Below are 23,939 nucleotides of genomic sequence, written 5' to 3'. Positions count from 1 at the left end.
AGATATAGGCTTTGAGCCTAACTTTAGTCTCTGCTGTGTTAAACCATGTTTTATTTGGTTGCATTTATGACTTAAGGCCAGGTTTCAACTAATTTAGGGGACAGCCTAGACATCAAAGGAAGAAAGGCTAATTCTAAAGGACTTGTTTTGGGGGGATGATGGTAGGCCCCGCAAATTGAGAAGGGAATGGCAACCCACTCCAGTATTCTTGCCTGGAGAATCCCATGGACAGAGGAGCCTGATGGGCCTCAGTCCATTGGGTCACAAAGAGTCAGACAGGACAGAGTGACTAAACAACAACAAAGGCTCCATTAAAGGTGTTAGTTCTGTAGGCCTCAGTCAGTGCATCCTTACTCTACAACATGCAACACTTCTCTTACTTCTTGACGCTTCAACTATTTTGAACCTTCTCCAGTTTTGTATTCATTATATTTACTAATCATTTGTGGCAGGTGAACTTTATTTTAAAGAGAAATGAAGATTGTCTAGCCTTCTATTTCTTTATTTTCTCTCTCTAAGGAAGAAATCCCTTTTGAGCTCACTGGGGGTCTTAATTAAATTCCCTTACTAAATTCTCTGAACATTGTTTTTTCTTTGCTGTTACATTAGAATATTTTGTCTTCAGGATTTGTCATGCTTAAAGTCAAACTAGACAAACCTATATGCATTTACTTATATTGGCCATGTTTAAATGTTCAGCATTTCATTTGGTGCTATATGTGGACTGGCATCTTTTTTCCTTGTAATTGTGGTTTTTATTACTCCTTTTGTTAATTTCAGAGTGAAGTCATTGAGACTGTAGTCATCTTAAAGGCAAAAAGATACCAGGATTATTAACTGGCATATTTGTTTTGGCAGAGGTGCAGTGATCAGAAGACATCCTCTATTCTCACATCCAGTACCTGTTAAAATCTAGAAGGATGAATGTGTGTAGTTTTAAAAATGGTATTTATTATTTTCTAAGTAAAGGAAGGAAAGCTTGATAATTCTTTTGATTTCCTTCCCGTGGTAGCTTTGGTTGACAGAACTAGACTATATCATATACTGTCAGCTTTCACTGTGGAATGAAGTCAGAAGAAAAAACAAATAAGAAATGCATCTTTGGTTGTTGAAAATTTGACAAAATTTTGCTCATTGCTCCTTATACAGAAATCATAAACTCCCTCAGATGCACCCAAATACATAAAGCACATACTAATATACATAAAGGGAGAAATAGGCAAGCAATACAATAGTAAAGGACTTTAATTAATTGGTGGATCATCCAGACAAAATCAGTAAGGAAGCACTGGCTTTGAATGACACTTTAGACCAGATACACTTAACAGACATACAGAATATTCTATCTAAAAGCAACAGAATACACATTCTTCTCAAATGCATAGGATAGATAGATCATATGTTAGTCCATAAAACAAGTCTTAAAACATTTAGAAAAATGGAATCATATCAAGCATCTTTTCTAACTACAATGGTATAAAAGTAGAAATCAATTACAAGAAAAAAATTGGAAAATTCACAAATATGTGGAAATTAAACAACATGCTACTGACAGTCAAAGAACAGGTCAAAGAAAAATTAAAAAGTACTGAGAAAAGTGAAAATAGTAATACAGTATATCAAAACTTACGGTATATGGCAGGAGTTCTCAGGGGAAAGTTCATAGGAATAAATATTTACATCAAGGAAAAAAAAAAAGATCTCAAAAGTGTTGCCTCACTTTATATTCCTAGGAATCAGAATAAGAACCAACAAATGAAGCCCAAAATCAGTAGAAGGGAAGATATAACTAAAGATGAGTGGAACTAAATGAAATAGAAACTAAAAAGATTGATGAAACTAAGAGCTGGTTCTTGGGGAAGATAAAATTGACAAACTTTCAACTAGACTCACCAAGAAAAAAAAAAGAGAGGACTCAAAGTCAGAAACAAAAGAGGAGTTGTTATAGCCAATTCCACAGAAATGAAAAGGATCATCGGAGACTATAGTTGTCTCACTGCATCCGTGGGGGCATGGTTCCAGGATTTCCCCAGAGATACCAAAATCCACAGATGCTTAAGTCCTTTATATAAAATAACATGGTATCTGCAATTATCTCTAGATTACTTTTAATATATAGTACAATGTAAATGCTATGTAGATCATTGTAAATACAGAGTAAAAGCTATGTGAATCACTGCTACTGTTCAGCAAATTCAAGTTTTGCTTTTTGGGACCTTCTGGAATTTCCCTTCCCTTCCGATATTTTCCATATGTGGTAGACTGAATTCATGGATGTGTTGTGTGTGCTGTACCTATGTATATGGCGGGCTGTCTGTGCTATGAAGAATTATACCCCAATAAATTGAACAACTGAAGAAATGGATAAATTCCTATAAACATAGTGCCTACTAAGAGTGAATCATGAAGAAATAGAAAATCTGAACAGTACAGTTACTAGTAAGATTGAATCAGTAATTCAGAACCTCTCAACAAACAAAAATTCAGGACCAAACAGCCTTACTGGGAAACTCTACCAGACATTCAAACAATTAATACAAGTCTTTCTCAAACTCACCCAAAAATAGAAGAGAAAGGGATACTTCCAGACTCATTTTATGAGGCCAACATTACCTTAGTATCAAAACCAGACAAGGATATCATGAAAGCAAATTACAGGTCAATGTCCAGTGAAAATAGATGTATAAACCCTCAATCAAATATTAGCAACAATACATTAATTGTTGCAACAATACATTAAAATTTTGACAGAAATAGAACTAACCATTCCTAAAATTTGTATGGAACCACAAAAGACCCCAAATAGGCAAGGCAACTTGAGAAGGAAAAAGCTGAAGGCACCATACTTCCTAACTTCAAACTACAGTTGACCCTTGAACAGTGAGGAAGTTAGGGGCACCAACTCTCCCATCCGCTGTGCAGTGAAAAGTAACTTCACCATCAGTGCTTACATTTGAAGTTCCACATCCACAGATTTCAACCAACCAAAGGTTGTGTAGTATGTATTTAGGGGAGAAAAATCCAGGTGTAAGTGGACCTGTGCAGTTCAAGGGTTCTTCAAGGGTCAACTATATGTTACAAAATTATAGTAATCAAAACAGTATGGTACTGATATAAAAGCAGACATATAGGTCATCAAACAGGATAGAGAGCTCCGAATTAACCAACACATATATAGTCAATTAATTTATAACACAGGAGCCAAGAACATACAGTGGGGATTGGAGACTCTCTTTAGTAAATGGTTTTGGGAAAACTGAACAGCAAAATCAAAAGAATAAAACTGGACCATACACAAAAATCCAGTAACAGTGGATTAAAGAATCAAATGCAAGACCTGGAACTATCAAACTCCTAGAAGAAAACACAAGTGGTAAGTTTTTTGACATTGTTCTTAGTGATAATTTTTTTTTTACTTGACACCAAAAGCAAATGAAACAAAAGGAAAAATCAGCATGTGGGACTATATCAAACTAAAAAGTTCCTGCACAGCAAAGGTTACCATCAATAAAATGAAAAGCAACTTTATTGAATGAGAGAAAATATTTGCAAATTATATGTCTGATAAGGGGTTGTTATGCAAAATATAAAAGTATAAAGAACACATACAACTCAACAGCGAAAAAGAAAAATCAGATTAAACAAAATGGGTGGATATGAATAGATAGTTTTGCAAAGAAGACATGAAGATGGCCAACAGGTATATGAAAATGTGTTCAACATCACTATTCATCAGGGAAATGCAAGTCAAAACCACAATGAGATATCACCTCACATTTGTTAGAGTGGCTGTTATCAAAAAGGAAGAAGTAATAAGATTGCAAGGATGTGGAGAAAAGGGAATCCTTGTGTAGTGTTTTGGGGAATGTAGATTGGTACCACCAGTATTGAAAACACTGCTATGGAAGCACCTCAAAAAGTTAAAAAACTACCATATGGTATAGCAATTCCATTTCTGGGTATTAATATGAAAGAAACAAAAATATTAGCTCAAAAAGATATCACCATCCCTATGTTCATTGCTGTATTATTTGCAGTAGCCAAGATACGAAAGCAACCTAAATGTCCATCAGTACAGGAAACGATAAAGAGATGTGATATGTATGTGTATGTGTATTCACATGTCTATAAACAGCCATAAAAAAGAATGCACTTTTGCCATTTGTGACAGTATGGATAAACTTTGAGGGTATTATGCTAAGTGAGATAAGTCAGACAAACACCATAATGATTTCAGTTGTGGAATCTAAAACAAAACTGAACTCATAGATAGAGAACGGATTGGTGGTTGCCATAGGTGGGGGTTGAGAATAGGCCAAATGAGTGAAGATGGTTAAGAGGTACAAACTCCAGTTATAAACAGGTCACTGGATGTATGTATAGCTTGGTGACTAGTTAATATTTTATTATAAATTTGTAAGATGCTAAGAGAGTGGATCTTACAAGTTCTTACCATAGCGAAAAAACATTGTGGCTATATGTGGTGATGGATGTTAAGCTAGACTGTTGTGGTGATCATTTTGTAATATATGCAGGTATTGAATTATCATATTATATACCTGAAACTAATATAATGTTATATGTAAAGTTGTATCTGAATTTTAAAAAAATTCGAGAATGAAAGCACCAAGACACACTCATATTTTTAAAATATTTCATAAAAATAAATATGTGACTCATCTTGGCTGTATCTTATTGGTTATATTTTTCTTAAGCTATTGACTTTTGAAAAAGTTTTCCATTCTAATTTTGGAGCTGGGGGGATGGAATATAATTTCCTGCTGGTGATATAGGGAATAATCACAAGTAAATTTATTTTTGTCTCCTGTCTTCTTTTTGATTAAGATAGGTTTATATTGTTTAGTCGCTCAGTCGTGTCCTACTCTTTTGTAATCCCATGGACTGTAGCCTGCCAGACTCCTCTGTCCATGGGATTTCTCAGGCAAGAATACTGGAGTGGGTTGCCATTTTCTTCTCCAAAGATAGGTTTAGTAGGTGAAGATAAGTTTATAAGTTACAGGTAAGATTTATAGGTTATTTAAATCAATATCTAATTAGGGAAATGTAAATCATGCTAGATAATTCAGTAGAGGGAATTTAATTTAATTTATAGAACCAGTTTCATAGGTGTTGGAAGATCTGAGAGAACAGACCATGGAGAAGAGGAACCTAGACTTAGCAACTAGTAGTTAAGTTGCTGTTTCCCTGGAAATAGAAGGACAGAGGAACAAAGATGGAAGGCAAGAACTCAGAGACGGGAGATGGTTGATGAGGGGAAGATGTATTGATCTTCGTGAGAGACCTTGGAAGAGATAGAATTACTGCTAACTAGGACCCAGAAGAAGAGCAGGGGTAAAAGACCTCTTACTGCTCCCTTCCTCCTTCAGTTTGCTACCACTGCCTCCTTGGTCAAACCTAATCATTAGGCAGTTGCCTTCTGCACAGAGACGTCTGGGGTTTTTACCTCCCTCAGTTTAGGTAATAAAAATGTATTGAGAAGTGCTGGGATGGTGGTTATTGCCTCCCAACCTTGAGGGAGGAACCTGCACTGGAGGAAGTCACTGAAAGATAGCATGCTGTTCCAACACCTCAGGCCAACACAGTGAGGAGGGAAGTCATGCCTCTGAAAGTGGACCAGTCTTCCTTTATCCAAGAAGGGTGGAGAAGACTGGAGCAGAGGCGACTGTCACTTGATACTGGGGGCAGGGTGGGGTTTGCTGGACCCCAAGCTGACTCCTCAAACACCACGGAAGGGAGAGATTTTTTTTCTTCTCCAGCGGCAAACTCCTCCTACCCTTTATAAATCTTCCCTGGGTGAAGCTTTCATCCTGTAGGTTCATCACAGTGTTGTTAGCATTCAGACAGATATGATACTGTGGTGTGGTGGTGTGCTGATTGTCACAGAGATCAAAGACCTCTGTTTTTGAAAGGTATTTCCACTGATTTTATATTTGGTTGATAGGATTTTTTACCTTAGTACTTTAAAAGGTGTCTATCCATTGTTTTCTGGCTTGTGTGATTTTTTTTCTTTCCTAATGAAAAGTCTGGCATCCTTATTTTTGTTTCCCTGTATACAATGTGCCCTTTGGGGGGGCTATTTTTAAGATTTTCTTTGTAGTATCATTTTTTAAGTTTTGAGTAGGTGGTATAATACAAGTTCGTGGTTCAAAATTCAAGAAGTATGGTGAACACACAAAGAGATATCGTTCAGTTTATATCCTTCAATATTGTTTACAGTGAAAATGTCCTCTAGTTGCCATTTCCATAGGCAATCAATGTAATTATTCTCTTGGGTTTCCTTCCAGAGATATTTTATGCATATATCAAAAAGAAAAATCATGTTTCTTTTTCTTCCATTTAACAAAAATGCCAAAAGGTGCTATAGTATGCACCCTTTCTTCATCAGTCAGGACTATCATCAGTCATTAAAATGGCTATAGAGTATTTAAATGTTATGGATTTAACTAACTGGTACTCTGTTAATGAGTGTTTAGATTTTGTTCCAATCTATTGCTATCAAGAACCCTTTATCAACAACCCCTTAATTAATTGCCATGTATGAATGGCCCTAAGAATATATACAGGCACATTTTGTTTTGTTGCATTTTGCTTTACTTAATTCATAGGTAACTATTGTTTTACAAACCGAAGGTTTCTGGCAACCTTGCATTGAGCAGATCTGTTAGTGCTCAACAGAATTTGCTCATTTCATGTCTCTTTGCCTTATTTTGTTAATTCTCACAGTGTTTCACACTTTTTCATTATTATTATATTTGTTATTATCATCTGTAATCAGTGATTTTTGATGTTACTGGTACAGTTCACTGAAGACTCACATGATGGTTAGCACTTTTTAGCAATAAAGTATTTTTAAATTAAGCTATATGCATTTTTATGTATAATATTATTGCACACTTAATGGACTACACAGTCTAGTGTAAACATAAATTTTATGTGCACTGGGAAACCAAAAAAATAAATTCACGTGTCTTGCTTCATTGCAATATTTGCCTTATTGCGGTGATCTGGACCTGTATCTGAAATATCTGATTTCAAGGACTTTTTGCATATTGTACAGGTATCCTGGGAGTAGAACTGCTAAATCAGAGAATGTTAGGTTTATCATTTTGATAGTGCCAAATTTTCTCTGTTTACGTTGAGCCAATTTACAATATTGTTAGCTATATAAGAGGAGACCTATTTCCCTACATCTCTGTTAATGCAGCATTTTATAAATTTTTAAGATGATGACAATTTTCAAACCTACACAGAATTAAAAGGAATAGTATAATGAACTCCCCATCACCAGTTTTAATAATTATGAGTATATCATCAGCCTTCTTTTATCTCTACCTCTACACTCCTTACCCATTGCTAGTTATCTCTTTTATACCTTTATTGAGGCATAATTTCCACTAAGTTCTTGCAATTTAAGTATTATTAATCGATCCCTGGGTTGGAAAGATCCCCTGGAGAGGAAATGGCAGCCTACTCCAGTATTCTTACCTGGGAAATCCTATAGACAGAGGAGCCTGGCAGGCTACAGTCCATGGGGTCTCAAAAGAGTTAGATATGAGTTAATGACTAAACAACAACAGCAAATGATTTATAGAAAATTTATAAAGCTGTGCAGCCATTACTACAATCCAGTATTACTACAATTCTCCACCCCTGAAATATCCCCCATGCACACTTTCAAACAATCCTTAGTCTCTCCCCAGCCCAAGGAACATCTGTTTTCTATCTTAATATTACAGCTGCTATACCTAGACATTCCATGTAAACAATATATCACAACATGTAGGCTTTTACATATGAGTGCTTTCATTTAGAATAATGTTTTTGAAGTTCATGTTTTAGCACATCAGTAGCTCATTCATTTTTGTGCTGGATAGTAATCCATTTTATAGATACAGTACATTTTGTTTTTAAAATCTAGTAATTGATGGATATTTAGACTGTTTGCAGTTTTTGGCTATGAACATTTGTGTACAAGTGGACAAATGTTTTTATTTTCTTTGACTAGATATTTAGGAATGGGATTGCAATATTCTGTGATAGTGTTGCGGGCTTCCCTGATAGCTCAGTTGGTAAAGAATCCGCCTGCAGTTCAGGAGACCCTGGTTCGATTCTTGGGTCAGGAAGATCCCCTGGAGAAGGGACAGGCTACACAGTCCAGTATTCTTGGGCTTCCCTTGTGGCTCAGCTGGTAAAGAATCCACCCGCAATGCGGAAGACCTGGGTTCGATCCCTGGGTTGGGAAGATCCTCTGGAGAGGGGAAAAGGCTACCCACTCCAGTATTCTGGCCTATAGAATTCCATGGATTGTATAGTCCATGGGGTCGCAAAGAGTCGGACACAACTGAGCGACTTCCATGATAGTGTCATTCACTCAGTCGTCCAGCGCATTGCGAGTCCACGGACAGAGGAGCCCACCAGGAATTCTCAGGCAGAATTCCCTTCTCCAGGAGATCTTACCAACCCAAGGATCGAACCCAGGTCTTCTGCGTTGCAGACGGAGTCTTTATGTTTAACATAGAACTGCCAAACTCTTTCTAAAGTGACTACACCTTTAAAATTCTAACCAGCTATCTATAAGGGTTTCAGTGTCTCCGCATATTCACTGACACTTACTATTTGTCTTTTTCATGATAGCTATTCTAGTAGTTGCATAGTGGTATCTCAGTTTTGGTGCATTTCCTCAGTGCTGTTGATGGTAGATCTTTTCATGTATCTATCTTCTATGCTTATCTTCTTTAGTCTTTTCCAATCTTTTGCCAATTTTTAAATTGGATTGTTTACTTTATTGAGTTTTAAGAGTTCTTTATACTAGTTATACATTCTTTATCAGATATATGATTTGTAAATACTTTTCCCTATGCTGTGACTTACCTTTTCATTTTCCTATTGGTGTCTTTTGAAGTTTATTACTGGTTTTAAGAAATTTGATTGTAATTTTACACAGTAGTTTCTTTCACATTTCTTACTCTTAAGCTTCTTGGAATTTTGCGTTTGTACTTTTTCCCAAATTTGTAAAATTCCTTTGAGAATTTTTTTAGAAACAACCATTATGTTTTCTTAAAAGACGCCACTTGAAGGAAATCCACGGTTGACTCACATGTTACTGACTGTTCTGTTCATTTTTTTCAGTCTTTGTGTGTGTGTTGTTTTAATAATGCTGTATCTTGTTTTTACTGACACTGTCTTCTGCAGTTTAATCTGACATTAATCCCATACAATATATTTTCCATCTCAGACATTGTATTTTTTTATTTATAAAAGTTTCAGTTGGGTCTTATGTGTTCCCTTTCTCTGCTTAAGATGATGATTCTTTACCTCAGGAGTTGGCAGACTGGCTCATGGGGTCAAATGCTGTCCATAGCTGTTTCCATTTTCATTTTTAATATGGCTCCCAAGCTAAGACATACTATATTTTTAAGTAATGGTATTTAAAAACTTGTGAGGTTGGTGGCAGTGGGGACGGGGGAGGGGGGAGGAAATAAAAATGTGAGAGAGACCTTCATGTAAAGCCTAAAATATTATCTGACAACCCAGGCTCCACCTTCAACACAATACGACAGTGGAGGAATCTGAAGCCAGTGGTGCACTGCAGGTCATGATAGCAACAACTCACATGATGGCAATAACACAAGCCCACCCAGCTCATGACTAGATTTCTTTCAATGCCCAACAGTAAAGGCTAGCAGAAGAAAAGGCATGTCATTTTCCAGGTACCAACTTTATTAGTATCTGTCTTTACGTTCATAATCATGAAGCCTAGCTTTCAGCCAAAAATTATGGACACATGAAAAAGAAAAAATAATGCACTATCAAGGGACAAAGCAGTTTGTAGAATCAAATTCACATATAAAGATCTAGTGGTAAAAGTGGATAACATGATTGAAATATATTGAGAATTTCAACAGAGAGCTAGGACACTTTAAGAAAGATTCAAATGGAAATGCTAGAAATAAAAAATATAGTAACAGATGAAGAATGCCTCTGATGGGCTCATCATAGAGTTAGCATAATACAGTTAAGAAAAGAATAAATGAATTCAAGTGTAGGTCAAAAGAAATTACCTAAACTAAATGACAAGGAGAAAAAAAAGAAAACAGAACAGAGGGTCTAAGAACTTTAAGAAAATATGAACTTGTATAACATAAGTCTGTTAGAATCCCAGAAAGAGAAGTAAAATGAGGCAGAAGAAATACAAGACAGTAGCTGTGTGTTTTTTCAAATATACTGAAAGACATTAAACCATAGATCTAAAAATCTCAGAACAAAGAGCAACAAACAGAATAATAAATAGAATAATAAACAGAATAATAAACTCTCTCTTAGCCTGCCACCTAGATCATCTGAATGCATCACATTTAAACTCAGAAGATCACAGAAAAAATCTTGAAGGCCACCAGAGAAAAAAGACATTAATTTAGAATACCACATCAGACATCTCAGAATCTATGTAAGCCAGAACATGGTCAAGTGACATCTCTAGTACTGCAGGAACAAGTCTTTCAACTATTAATTCTTGAGGGAGAAGTAAAGATGTTTTCAGGGAAGCAAAAGCTGAAACATGTGAACTACAAAGAGATGTAGCACAAGTATAATGCCAGACAGAAAATCTTATCAGTATTCTTATGCCGCTCCTGACTTTTGAATCATAATTAAGAAAAATTTCTCTATAACCAAGTTGTATGTGATTATTTCTGATATTTGTATTAATTTTTTTATATTTAGCTTTTTGATCCATTTTGAATTTTTTCTTATGTTTGGAAGTTGGAATGAATCAATTTTGTCTTTTAATACTGGGCTATCCTATGAAGTCAACATTTTCCCTGATTTGAGATGCTGCTTTTGTCACATAGTCACTTCTCCCATGCAACTGTCCTATTTTTGGATTTTCCATTAAATTTCATTAGGCTGTTTGTTCATGTGCCAGTATAATGCTGGTTCAATTATAAAGACTTTCAAATGTTTTAATATTTCAAAATGTTTTCATATTGGCTAGTTGCTTTTCATTGCTCATGCTATTTCATGGTTTTCATGGATATTCAGTTTTGTAATCAACTTTCTACTTTCAGGTATACGAATATATAAATTAGGAGAACTTAGTACTGAAGTATGTATTTTGTAGGCTTTTTATTGTCCTTCAGCTCAAGAGCACTAGAACACAAAGACTGAAACTTCTTACTCCAGTTTTAATGCTATCGATATTATATATTTTTACTATGATTTTTAAAAGCCCAGATGAAATTATTATTATTGCTTCATGCTGTCAGATTTTTTAGTCATTATATGCTTACTAATTTGCATTATTGAATTAGCATCTGCTTCCCTCAAGGCTCAAGCAGTAAAGAATCCACCTGCCAATGTAGGAGGCACAGAAAACGCTAGTCGCTAGTTTGATACCTGGGTTCAGAAGATCCCCTGGAGAAGGAGATGGCAACCCACTCCACTCGTCCTGTGGACAGAGGAGCCTGGTGGGCTATATACTTCATGAGGGTGCAAAAGAGTTGGACAGCACTGAGCACACACGCACTTTACTAATTTGCATCTAATTTCCCATGTCTTTTAAATAGTCTATTTTTTTTCTGGTTGTTTATACATTGTTCTTTGGTGTTTTATAAGTACTGTGATTAGGTAGGTATAGATTAATCATTATGGAAATTTCTTGGGCTTTCTAGATCTGGTATCTTTTATCAGTTATAAAAAATTCTTACCTAGTTTTTGTCTTAGCTTCATTCTCTCTTTTTTTTTATTTTTTGTGGAAGTATAATTAGTCATGTTAGAATTGTACACTCCATTCCTCATGTCTTTAACCTTTGCATGTGTTTTCCATTTCCTTGTCTCTCTATATTGCACTTTATTTTTTTACAGATCTTTCAGTTTACTAGTTTTACTAGGTTTTTTCTTCAGCTGTGTCTAACCTGCAGTTAAATGTGTTCATTGACTTTTAATTTTGTTGATTTTATTTCTATAAGTTTTTGATTGCTATTATATTTTTAAATCATTTTTAATATTTCTTTATTCCTTAAATGTGGAGTAGGAAATGGTAATTCACTCCAGTATAATCCCATGGACAGAGGAGCCTGGTGAGCTACAGTCCATGGGGTTGCAAAGAGTCAGACACGACTTAGTGACTGAATAATATTCCTTAAACTATATTATCCTCATTTTATATTCTAGATCTGGTTTAAATATATAGTGTCTTTGTGAATTTTCTTTTGCTTCTTGCTTATGGTGTTGTCTTTCCTTATATAGGCTATGATTTTTACTGACATCATCATTACTAATATTTACAAATACTACAATATTTTCAAATTGTGAATTTGTATGTTCTTGGAATAAATTTATTTGTAAAAATTGAAGCCTGGGTTTGAAGTGGATATTTAGAAAGGATTTACATTTGTTTCAGCCAGAGACCTAGAGATACTACTAGCACAGGACCAGTCTCAGTTAAAGTCGTGGCCTTGAGAATTTTTGGACCATGTACAAATATGAATTCAGGTGAAAACCCATATGAGAGGATTTTAAATTAGTCTTTTTTTCCCCTTTCCTGTGTAATTCAGTGTGCAACCAGGCAGTTTTCCTTACAGGCTTAGAAATGTGGTGAAACTGGTGGGAGGAGCATATTAGTGTAACTATTTAAATTTTTAGTCAAGGGAAAAGCCAGCTGTTTTAGCCAGCATTTTACTTATTTTCAGAGGGTGAATCACCAAAGGTAGTGATTCATAATTTAGAAAAAATAATGTACAGTTTCTTTATCTGTATATATTTGAAAAAAAATTATAGACTTTTTTCCCCTCAGTAAAGACATTACTGAAGAAATTGTTTTGAAGATAAATACATTTGAATGGTTGAGTATGACTAAATGCTCTTTGTTAAGCTTAAGTAGCATTTAAGTTGAAATATCTACATGATCAAAGATTTAGAATTATTATTGAAAAAATTGTTAAAAATTGAGAGTTTATAACATTCTATTCTATTCTTATTTAATTCATGTAGAATAGACCTAATTTTATTTGGCTTAAATTGGTAAGTGGATTTCTCGTATTTGGGTAGTTAAGCATCATAATTTAGTGGAATTTTCCTGTGGTACATAAGTGTACAAATCCACATTCTTGTATTTCATTGTGAAAATTACTTAATCTGCTTCAGAGACCCAGAAAGGAAAAGTAATTCTGGTCATAATTACCAGTCTATTATTGTGCGCCTGTGTATTTTAGGAAGTACCTTATTACCACTTGTAGTATATGTGAAAATATCTGAATTCTAAGGCCAGAATATAGTTTGTTTCATAAACTGGGACTCTAGTGGTATTCTAGTTATTTAAGCTTACATAGCTAATAGGAATATACTGTTTGATAAAAGTAAAAATGACTATAAAAGGTATAATTTTTTTATTCAAAAGGCATGCCATCTATAATATACTCATCCCACTGCAAATAATTTGTTTTTATATAAATAACCTTATTTAGGTATTTCTATTTTGAATAATTATTTCAGTTTAGTTGAATGAACTGTAGGTAACCTATAATTAGGACCAGTACTATTTATAATTGACTTATGTATAGACCATTACATATTAAGCATTATTCTAAATATATTAGTTTATCCAAATATTAAGCATTGTATGAAACACATTCAACATTTCCAATATTACATTATACAATAATACATTTCTGAAGAAAAACATTTTGATTAATTTTGTTAGATATCTTAAAAATCTTCATAGTATAAGTAAGGAAAAATTGGTGTCTTATATTTCAACAAAACTGACATATGCACAGCTGGGAAAATCTCATGAAGACTTTAGGTTTTCTCTTAGATTGTTGAAGGAAACTTTGATGGCAACATTAATGATAAAAATAGTTCTGTATTATTATTAGCAAGCACCTATACAGCACCACCAGGGATCGTTTTAAGTGCTTTACAAACTATTATTATTGTTCCTGTTTTATAAATAAAGAAACTGAGACACAGAGATGCTAAGTGACTCGCCCAGGGTCACATACAAAGGAAAAGTGGCGCTGAGAGGGAAGCCCATTGTTGGCTCTAGACCACGGCTGAGTAAGGGCCAGAGAGCAAATCTTTTTAGGCTTAACTAGGAAGGGCTAGTTGCAGCTACTCAGTTTTCTTATCTGGTGTGAAAGCAGCCATAGTAAATATGTAAATATATGGATGTGGCTCTGTTGGAACAATCATGTACTTACTGACAATGATATTTAAATTTCATGTAATTTTTACCTGTTAGGAAATACTATTCTCTTGTGTTCCCCCCCCCCTTTTTTTTGTTTTTAACAATTTAAAATTTTAAATTTAAGTGTTCTTGTTCATGCATTAAGAAATAAAAACAGTAGTTTGCTAGCTCTGCCCTAGACTGCTGCATATTTTGGGGAGTCCTACCTTGTTCTAGGGCTTCCTGGTGGCTCAGATGGTAAAGAATCTGCCTGCAATGCGGGAGACCTGGGTTTGATCGCTGGGTTGGAAATATCCCCTGGAAAAGGGCATGGCAACCTATTCCAGTATTCTTGTCTGGAGAATTCCATGGACAGAGGAGCCTGACAAAGTACAGTCCATGGGATCACAAAGAGTCACACACGACTGAGTGACTAACACACACACACACCCCCGTATTGTCACACACACACACACAAACACACACACACACACACCCACACCCATGTTGTTATACATCATTATCTACTAGAGAAGAAAATGGTAACCCACTGCAGTACTCTTGCCTGGGAAATCCCAGGGACAGAGGAGCCTGGTGGGCTACAGTCCATGGGGTCACAAAAGAGTCTTAGCGACTAAACAGCAACTCTTTATTTGTTTTTCATGTGGTTTTTCTCATTATAATGTCATTACAATGGGCCTTGTTATTGAAGTAGCTGGTAGAGATATACAGATCTCTTGTAAAGTTGGCTCCCCTTTCATGTTCACATAATACAGCATAATTCTGCATATTTTTTTTGATTATCTACCAGGTCATATAAATCTGCACACTCATCTCTAAATTAATTGCTGTAACATATTTTATGTCTACTGAAAACCTTGTATCTCTCCCTTCTTCAATAAAATTAAGTACTCTACTAATTAGAACCATCTACTCAATGTAATGATGCAGTTTCTACCCCATTATACCTAGTGCAAATTTAACATTTCCTTGTTTCACCATGTTATAATAGATATATATGCAAAGTACACTACTTTGATAGTACAGATGAATCACCTATATATTTGTCTGGAGAGAAGGCAGGGAGTTGTTAGGCTAAGTTCCTAGGTAAAATCTTATAAATAGGTCTGAGGAAGCAAAAGATCCAAACACCTTTATGCACACAGTAGTTTTAAGATGTGTAGGAAATGCTGCAATTCGTGTGCATGGAATTTGGTAACAGGTATGTGTATAAAAGTAGTTTTGGGTCAGACATAAAGGTTGTTATGTCATGTCAAAATAAGGAATTTGAATTTCCTTCTCTTCATCAGTGGTCTCAAATACCTAAATAGAATAGGAAAGGAATATAAGTAATAAGTCAAGTAGGCAGTGTGTTGAGGAAATGGGAGGTAGATGGAAACTGGCAAATTGGAAAAAAGTCCATGCCCTGACTAAAGGTAATACCTGCTCAGCTTATTTTGCTGTGGGGAGATAAAGGGGGTTTCTGTGTTTTAAGAGCTCAGAGAAATCTATATTTAGTCTGAAATATCAGTTTTTAAACATTGGAAACTGACTAAAATATTTGAAAATAATACGTTATCCATATATAAAGCAAATGTGTCAGCTGGAGGTCTTTGTTTTAGATGATACAATCTACACAGCAATTGGTAAGTTTAAGTAATTAGATCATTCTGTGTTTTAGGAAGATAACAATGGCAGCTATGTTGAACATGGATTTTAAGTAAAGTGCAATAGCAAGACAAGAGATAGGGTCTGTTAGAAATTTAAAGATGAGACAGATGTGAATTAATGCTTTATTAATAGGGATAGAGAAGACTCCAGAAATACATTGATGGTGCTATTTTATACTGACTTAATGATGGTAAAATAAATGCTTAACGGTTGATAATGAAAAATAATTCTCCTTTTCATCCCTGACCTCTAGTTTCTGCTTCCCCTTTGTAAGGCAGTTGTTTTTTACCAGTTTGTTGCTATCGCTGGCAGTCTGGTATTTTGCACTGGTATACATGTGTCCTTTATGCGTTCCTTTCCTTTGCACCAGTAATGATGTAATGAATAGATTTCTCCATCTTTGCTTAACAGTATATCCTGGAATTTTTTCCCCTTATCTGTTCATACAGATGTAGACATATTCTCACTAATATTCTCATTAATGTTTATATTTCATTTTATGGGCGTATTATAATTAATTTACCCAGTCCCCTGAGGTAGACATTGCGTATGTTTCCATTCTTTTACTACTACAAACCATCTGTGGATACATATCCATATATGTGTGTGTTTCTGAACTTGTGTATTATCTGGAGGATTAAATTCTTTAACTGGGAATGGTAAGTGTAATGGTATATGTGCATTTTTAACTTTGACTATTACTGTGCTGTCTTTAAATGAAGTAGTGCCACTTATCAGCCCCCCAACTAGATATCAGAGCCTATTTCTGTCCTTCAGAGCCATCATATGATATTTCAATGTTTTTATTTTTGTAAATTTGATAGGAAAGATGAAATTTCATCTTAATAATTTCACTTAGTTACAGTAGGGAATCTTTTCATATTTGAAAAAAATCCACTTGAATTTCTTTTCCGTAGTCGTCTTTCTAGTTTTCTACTAGGTTGTTAACTTTAAAAAAAAATTTACTTGTATAAGCTTTTTAATTAAGGAAATCAGCAAAGATTCTTAGTGTATTATTTTGTTTTTGACTGCTTTTATGTGGTTTTGTTCTGTTGACATTTAAAACTAATAAGTAGTCAAATTTATAAATAAATATAGCAATTTATGGAATATGGTTACTATGCTATATTTAGAAAGGTCTTTGTAACTATTGTGTAATATCTAGGTCTTTTATATAATTAAAAAAATTCTCAGTTACATTCTTCATTTGCATTAAAAATTGTCTTTATTAGCAATTTACTTTGAATAAAGGCAAAAATAAAAAGATAAGAAATAACACACATTGGCAAGGAACTGGAGAAAAGGGAACCTTTGTACACTGTTAGTGGGAATGTAGATTGGTGCATTCTGGAGGTTCCTTGGGAAATTAAAAATGGAACTGTTAATACAATCCAGCATAATAATAATACTTGGGTATTTATCCAAAGAAAATAATTCAAAAAGATATATGCACCAATTGTTTATTGCAGCATTATTTATAGTAGTCAATATATGGAAACAGCCTAGGTGTCCATCAGTGGACTAGTGGGTAAAATAGATGTGGTATGTGTATATATATGCACAATAAATAGTATTCAGCCATTAAAAAATGCAGTATTGCCATTTGTGACAACACGAAGGAACCTGAAGGGTAGTATGCTCAGTGAAATAAGTCAGATAAAGACTGCATGAGCTCACGTATATGTTGAATATTTTAAGCCTAAAGAAACAAGAAAACCCCAAGATAACAAGCTCATAGATACAAGCAGATTAGTGGTTGCCAGAGGTGGACAGTGAGGGTTAGGCATAATGGGCGAAGAGAGTCAAAAGGTACAAACTTCAGTTACAAAAGAAATCATAGGGATGTGATTACACAGCATGGTGACCACAGTTAATAACACTGTATTGTATACTTGAGAGTTGCTAAGAGAGTAGATCTTAAAAGTTCTTTCAGAAGAAAATAATTGTAACTATGTGTGGTTATAGATGTTAATTATAAACTTATTGTGATCACTTCACATGTACAAATGTTGAATCACTGTGTTGTATACCTGAAACTAATATATTATTGTGTGACAATTATGCCTTAAAAGGGGGAGCCAAAAGTGTTTAAAAAATATTCAGGTATTCCTAATTGAGTCTTCTAGGTTAATAAAATTAAAAAAAAATTAGGGTTTTGTCATTTGTGTTATTTTAGGATTACTGAATATTAAATAATTTTTAATAGTTTTCCATGCTCATGATTAGGAAATAAGTCATATTTCTTCCTGTGTGAACTCATGAATTGTTAAAGGCACATAAAGTACTTAGTAACAGTATTTTCCAAATAACTCATTTAAAAAGGAGGACTCACAGAGTTCAAACAGTTTATCATAAATGGGATAATCAAGGTCGGCCTAGGATTTGAGGACTGGTGTGTTACTTTTTAGCTATAGAATTGGTGATTTTGTTGTAATACAAATGTTGACTGAGAGTTTCATTGTGACTCTTAACTTTTTTGTGTGTATATATTTTATATTTTGTGTCAGTTTTACCCATCCCTGGCTTCCCTAGTGGCTTATATGGCAAAGAGTCCATGTGTGATGCAGGAGACCTGGGTTTAACCCCTGGGTTGGGGAAGAGCCCCTGGAGAAGGAAATGACAACCCACTCTAGGATTCTTGCCTGAAGAATCCATGGACAGAGGAGCCTGGAGGGCTACAATCCATGGGGTTGCAAAGAGTCAGACATGACTGAGCGACTAACCACTATATCCCTCTGGAAAAAAAAAAAAAAAATTAGATTTTGCATTTTCTCTGGGGTCTGTTGTACTGGGGCCAAGTGGGACTATGATTTTTTAATCATTTTGATATAAGCCATATTTTTGCCACCTGGTGTATCACTGCATTTTTTTCCCCTTGGTTGCAAAACAGGAGACCTGAGTTTGATCCCTGGGTTGGGAAGATCCTCTGGCGAAGGGAATGACAACCCACTCCAGTTTTCTTGCCTAGAGAGGATCCTGGCAGGCTGCAGTCCATGGGGTCACAGAGAATTGGACACGATTGAGCGACTAACACTACTCCTATTACTAGACTCAAGTAATTGTATTGATATAGAACTTCAGAAGAGCTGACTCATTTGAAAAGACCCTGATGCTGGGAAAGATTGAGGGCAGGAGGAGAAGCGGGACGACAGAAGATGAGATGGTTGGATGGCATCACTGACTCAATGGACATGGGTTTGGGTGGACTCCAGGAGTTGGTGATGGACAGGGAGGCCTGGCGTGCTGTGGTTCATAGGGTCGCAAAGAGTCGGACACAACTGAGCGACTGAACTGAACTGATATTTCTTTTTATTATAATTTTACCAAAAACATAACATGAATCCTAAATGATTAATGGGCTTCCCTTGTAGCTCAACTGGTGAATCCGCCTGCAGTGCGGGAGAGACCAGGGTTCAATCCCTGGGTTGGGAAGATCCCTTACAGAAGGGAAAAGCTACCCACTCCAGTATTCTGGCCTGGAGAATTCCATGGACTGTATGTATAGTCCATGGGGTTGCAGAGAGTCGTATGCAACTGAGTGACTTTAACATCACCTCACTTCAAATGATTAATATAGCTTTTCAAAGCGAACTATTTTAAAGCTAAATATCTGGTATTATGTAACTGTTATTTCTTGACAATCTTTTAAATTGGGGCAAAAAAAATCAATCCATTCACTTATTCTTTCTAGGAGTTTCTTTGAGTTGCTGCTGTTCTTTGGAAGAGATGAATTTTATGAAGAGCCCTTAAAGGATATTCTTGGATCTTTCCAGGTAAAACAGTTTATTAATTTCATTTTAATATACCTTTGAAACAGGCCCTTATGCTCCCCCTGAAAATAGTATATTGATTATAAGCTTCTAGATTTCTTAACATGGCAATGCGTAAGATTCTGTTACACTGGCAGAAAAGAAAGTTCTTAAAGGTAACTTTTAGCTGTACTTCTAAGCAGTTTATACATTAGATTTTAATTCCTTATTTGCTAGACTGGAGCCTGCTGCCACCACCCCCTGTAGCTTTCCAAGCACATCCTTTTATTGCTAGCATGCTTTTTATTGCTAAAGGCTTTCATTGCAAAACCCCATGCAGAACTTAGCCGTAGAAAAAGCAGTCTTTTTGCTTAGACTAGAAGCAGGCTGTCTGTCCCCATGCCACTTTTTCCCTTGGCTATTTTCTGATTTTCTCATCTATTTCCTTAATAGCCTTCCCAAGAGAGGAGGCAGGTTTTTTTTCTTTTTCTTTTTGCATACACTCTGTGAATGAAGAGTAAATCTAGAAGGGGATGACTAAAGATCTAAGACGTCACCTGTAGATACAAGATCACATGATTTTTTTTTTACCATTTTGTTGGAAAGCCGTATATAGTACTGTGACTTACTAATGTGTCCTCGCAGGCAGTATCTCATTGCCCTTTGTGGCAGTGGAATAAAGGAAGATGTGGGGCTTCCCAGGTGGTGCAGTGGTAAAGAATCCTCCTGCTAATGCAGGAGACACAGGTTTGATCCCTGAATTGGGAAGATCCCCTGGAGAAGGAAATGGCAAGCCACTCCAGTATTCTTGCCTGGGAAATCCAATGGTCAGAGAAGCCTGGTGGGCTAGAGCCCACGGGGTCGCAGAGTTGGACACAACTGAGTGACTGAGCACACACACTTAAAGGAAGATGGACTTTGAGCTCCCCCTAGGGGTATAATTGTTCAGACAACATATTGCATTCTACATTGAGGAAGGAAATCATCAGAGTCACAGGGAAGTTGTGCAGTGCTTTCTCTCCCCTATAGTTTTTATTTCATGTTTACTTAAAGAGTTTTAGATTGAGTTAAAACAGATTTTTATGATTGGTCATTCTGGTACATACATAAAATAGGAAGTGAAGTGAAAGTCGCTCAGTTGTGTCCGACTCTTTGCGACCACATTGACATATAGTCCATGGAATTCTCCAGGCCAGGATGCTGGAGTGGGTAGCCTTTCCCTTCTCCAGAGGATCTTCCCAACCCAGGGATCAAACCCAGGTGTCCTGCATTGCAGGTGGATTCTTTCCCAGCTGAGGCACCAGGGAAGCCCAAGAATACTGGAGTGGGTGGCCTATCCCTTCTCCAGCAGGTCTTCCCGACCCAGGAATCGAATCGGGGTCTCCTGCATTGCAGGCAGATTCTTTACCAACTGAGCTATCAGGGAAGTCCTAAAATAGGAAAACTATAAGCAAACTTAATTGGCTAAGGTATATCTAAAACTTCTTCACACTCAGAATCTGACTTTAGAATTGCTTTTCTCTCCAGTTATCAGTGTCTGTTTTTCTACACTATTTTGTGTTCAGTGGCATCGAAAGTGTTGGTGATGTAGCATTTCCTAAAATAATTAATAAAAGAACTAAAAGTCATTTGTACTGGGTTTTTAAAAGCTTAAAACGACTTAAAATAAGTTCCTGCTTAACTAGTCACCTTTTGACTCCTGCTTCAGGGGTATTAGGTTAGATTAATTATCCTAAATGTCACCTCTACCATCACCAGTAAACCGTTTGGCAAGGTTTCATGCTGTCTTTAATGTCCTTGCGTTCAGAATGACAACTACATCATAACCATTACCAGGCTGACATGGATCCAGATAGTATTGTACAACAATCTGATTTCAGTGTTATAAAAATATGAAAAAAACACACCTTAGAATCAGTTACATTATATTGAACTTTCTATTGTATCCATCCTTACATCCAGCAGAAGAGGTAAAAACGCCTGTTCTCATGGAAACTGCATTCTAGCTAGAGTCTATATTCAGTATTTTAAAATAATCTTCCATTCCATTTTTCCTTTGACGCTTGTGTCCTTAGCAATCTATTCTTGAATTTTTGCTTCAGTAAATATTTATTTAGGTCCCACTGTGTGCTATGCACCAAGTGCTGTAAAAAAACCTTAATAAGCAAAACCAGAAAAGCCTTGCTATTGTGGACTTTAATTCTAGTTTAGAGACAGAAAGACAAGAAGTCAAACCTTTGTAAATTGCAAGTATTTTAGAAAGTGACAAATGACTTCAGTGGGAAATACTGAAGTGTTTTTAGAGTTGATGAGAGACAGTATTTGACTTCTGTTTTAAATGTGTGAAATCATAATATTTGTGAAGGGTATATCCTTTTTTCGCTTTGTCAACAGAGTTTCCATTCAGTTATCTAAATAATTAATTCCTCAATAGAGAGAGTTCCTCAACCTCAATAGGTTTGCACTGTTTTCTATTTCCTTAATAAATTCTAAAACCCACCCCTTCTCTTGTTTGTTTTCAATCCCTGCATTTCTGCTACTTGTGATATTGTGGCCGATTCCTACTCTAAATTTTCCTAAGCCTCTAATTCCTGCCTCTTTGGAGAAATTTCAACTTTTGTTTCCATTTTAGCTTTATCTGGAGAATAGTCTTTATTTTCTAACTGAACCACTGTTGCTGGTGCTTCCCCAGCCGTGTGCCCTAAGGGACTCAAGAAAGGCCAACATGTAGTCCATCATGTATACTTTTTTAAAACCTCACGTTTGTAAGCTTGTGAATTCTCCAGGCTGTAGACCAACCTTTGATAATCCAATGATAAACCCAATGTCACCTTTTGAGTTTTTTTTTTTTTAGTACTTTCTTCTAGTGCAAGCCCTAGTTCCCAAGTGGTACATTTCTATCCATCTTTCATACAGATTCATACCAACTACAAGAAGTAGGACAAACACAGCGCTGCTCATACTCTAGTGTACATAAAGATCACATGGGAATTTCGTTAAAATCCAAGTTAATGATTCAGTAGTTCTGGGTTGGGACCTGAGAATCTGCATTTCTAACAAGCTCTGAGGTGATACTGATGGTGCTGGTCCCTAGATCACACTTTGAATTAGCAAGGGACTAACATTCTTGGCAGATGTGAGTTAATTGTTCATTCTCTTCCCCACCCACTTCCTTCCCATTTCCCGATTTGCTGCTCTGTCATCTTGGGCGAGTTACATAATTTTGGTGTCAGTTTCATTGTTTGTAAAGTGGGAACAGTAATTGTATTTGCTGCATAGGGTCCTTCGTTTGGCATTGTTCTTAAAAAAAATGACCAGGTTTAAGGCCTAAGGGAGGCCTATAGCCTGTCTGGTGAAGTGTGTGAACTCATTAAGTCATATTATCCGGATTTCTGTTTTTCATGATGAAATCAAAACCTACCTCTTAAACTCATTCTTTTCTTCTGTGAATTTCAGATTTCCTAAACCTTGAGTTGTTTAGGTAGAAATTACTTACTCTTCTTATCCATTGACTATATTTTTCTCTGTGCTTTATTCCAAGAGGAAACTTCATTCTTAGAGCAAGATGTTCCATATACAGATTGTCCCCAACTTACAGTGGTTCAACTTAGGATTTTTCAGCTTTACGATGGTGTGAAAGCATACCATTCAGTAGAAAGTGTACTTCACATTTTGAAATATGGTGCTGTCTGATGATGCTGGGCAGCGGCAGCAGCTTCCAGTAGCTCCAATTGGCCATGCCATCATGAGAGTAGACAACCAGTACACTTAAAACCATTCTGTACCCAGACAACCATTCTGTTTTTCACTTTCAATATAATCAATAAATTACATGAGGTATTCATTACATTTTACTATAAAATAGGTTTTGTGATAGATGACTTTTCCCAACTACAACCCCAGTATAAGTGTTCTGAGCATTTTTAAGGCAAGCTTGGCTAAGCTATGATGTTTGGGAGGTTAGATGTATTAAATGCATTTTTGACTTAGGGTATTTTATCTTACAGTGGTTTATTGGGCCTTAACCCCCATGTAAGTTGAGGAGGATCTGTGCTGGCTCCTAAAAGCTTGCTTTCTTGGTACTTGGCTTCTGGTAATTTTTCTTTACCTCAACATAAGAAGATGACACATTTCTTGTGTGATGCACCAACTTCATTATTATTATTTTTATTCTGTTTGTTGGTGAGCTTTCCATAGGCTTGTAATTGAATTCATACACTTGATCTCCAAAATCCGTTAATTTAATTAAATAGACTCCCAATGAAATGACAAAAATAATGTAAAATTTGGAAAAAAAATTCCTTGTGAATGCTGTAAAATAGACAGTTGATTGA

The 23,939-nt window shown here is 35.8% G+C and overlaps 1 protein-coding gene across 3 annotated transcripts in view; it reads left to right on the top strand.

The window, feature by feature from the left end:
• Positions 1–23,939, top strand: part of ZNF654 (zinc finger protein 654) — a 90,260-nt gene that overhangs the window by 34,817 nt on the left and 31,504 nt on the right. For all 3 annotated transcript variants that reach the window (XM_065913442.1, XM_065913443.1, XM_065913444.1), the window contains one exon: positions 19,548–19,629. In XM_065913442.1, the coding sequence (XP_065769514.1) occupies positions 19,548–19,629 (82 nt within the window). Of the gene's footprint in view, positions 1–19,547; positions 19,630–23,939 lie in introns of those variants that run through there.

The sequence above is a fragment of the Muntiacus reevesi genome, chromosome 21 (genome assembly GCF_963930625.1).
Source record: "Muntiacus reevesi chromosome 21, mMunRee1.1, whole genome shotgun sequence".
Taxonomy (NCBI): domain Eukaryota; kingdom Metazoa; phylum Chordata; class Mammalia; order Artiodactyla; family Cervidae; genus Muntiacus; species Muntiacus reevesi.
This window is presented reverse-complemented; position numbering and strand designations above follow the sequence as displayed.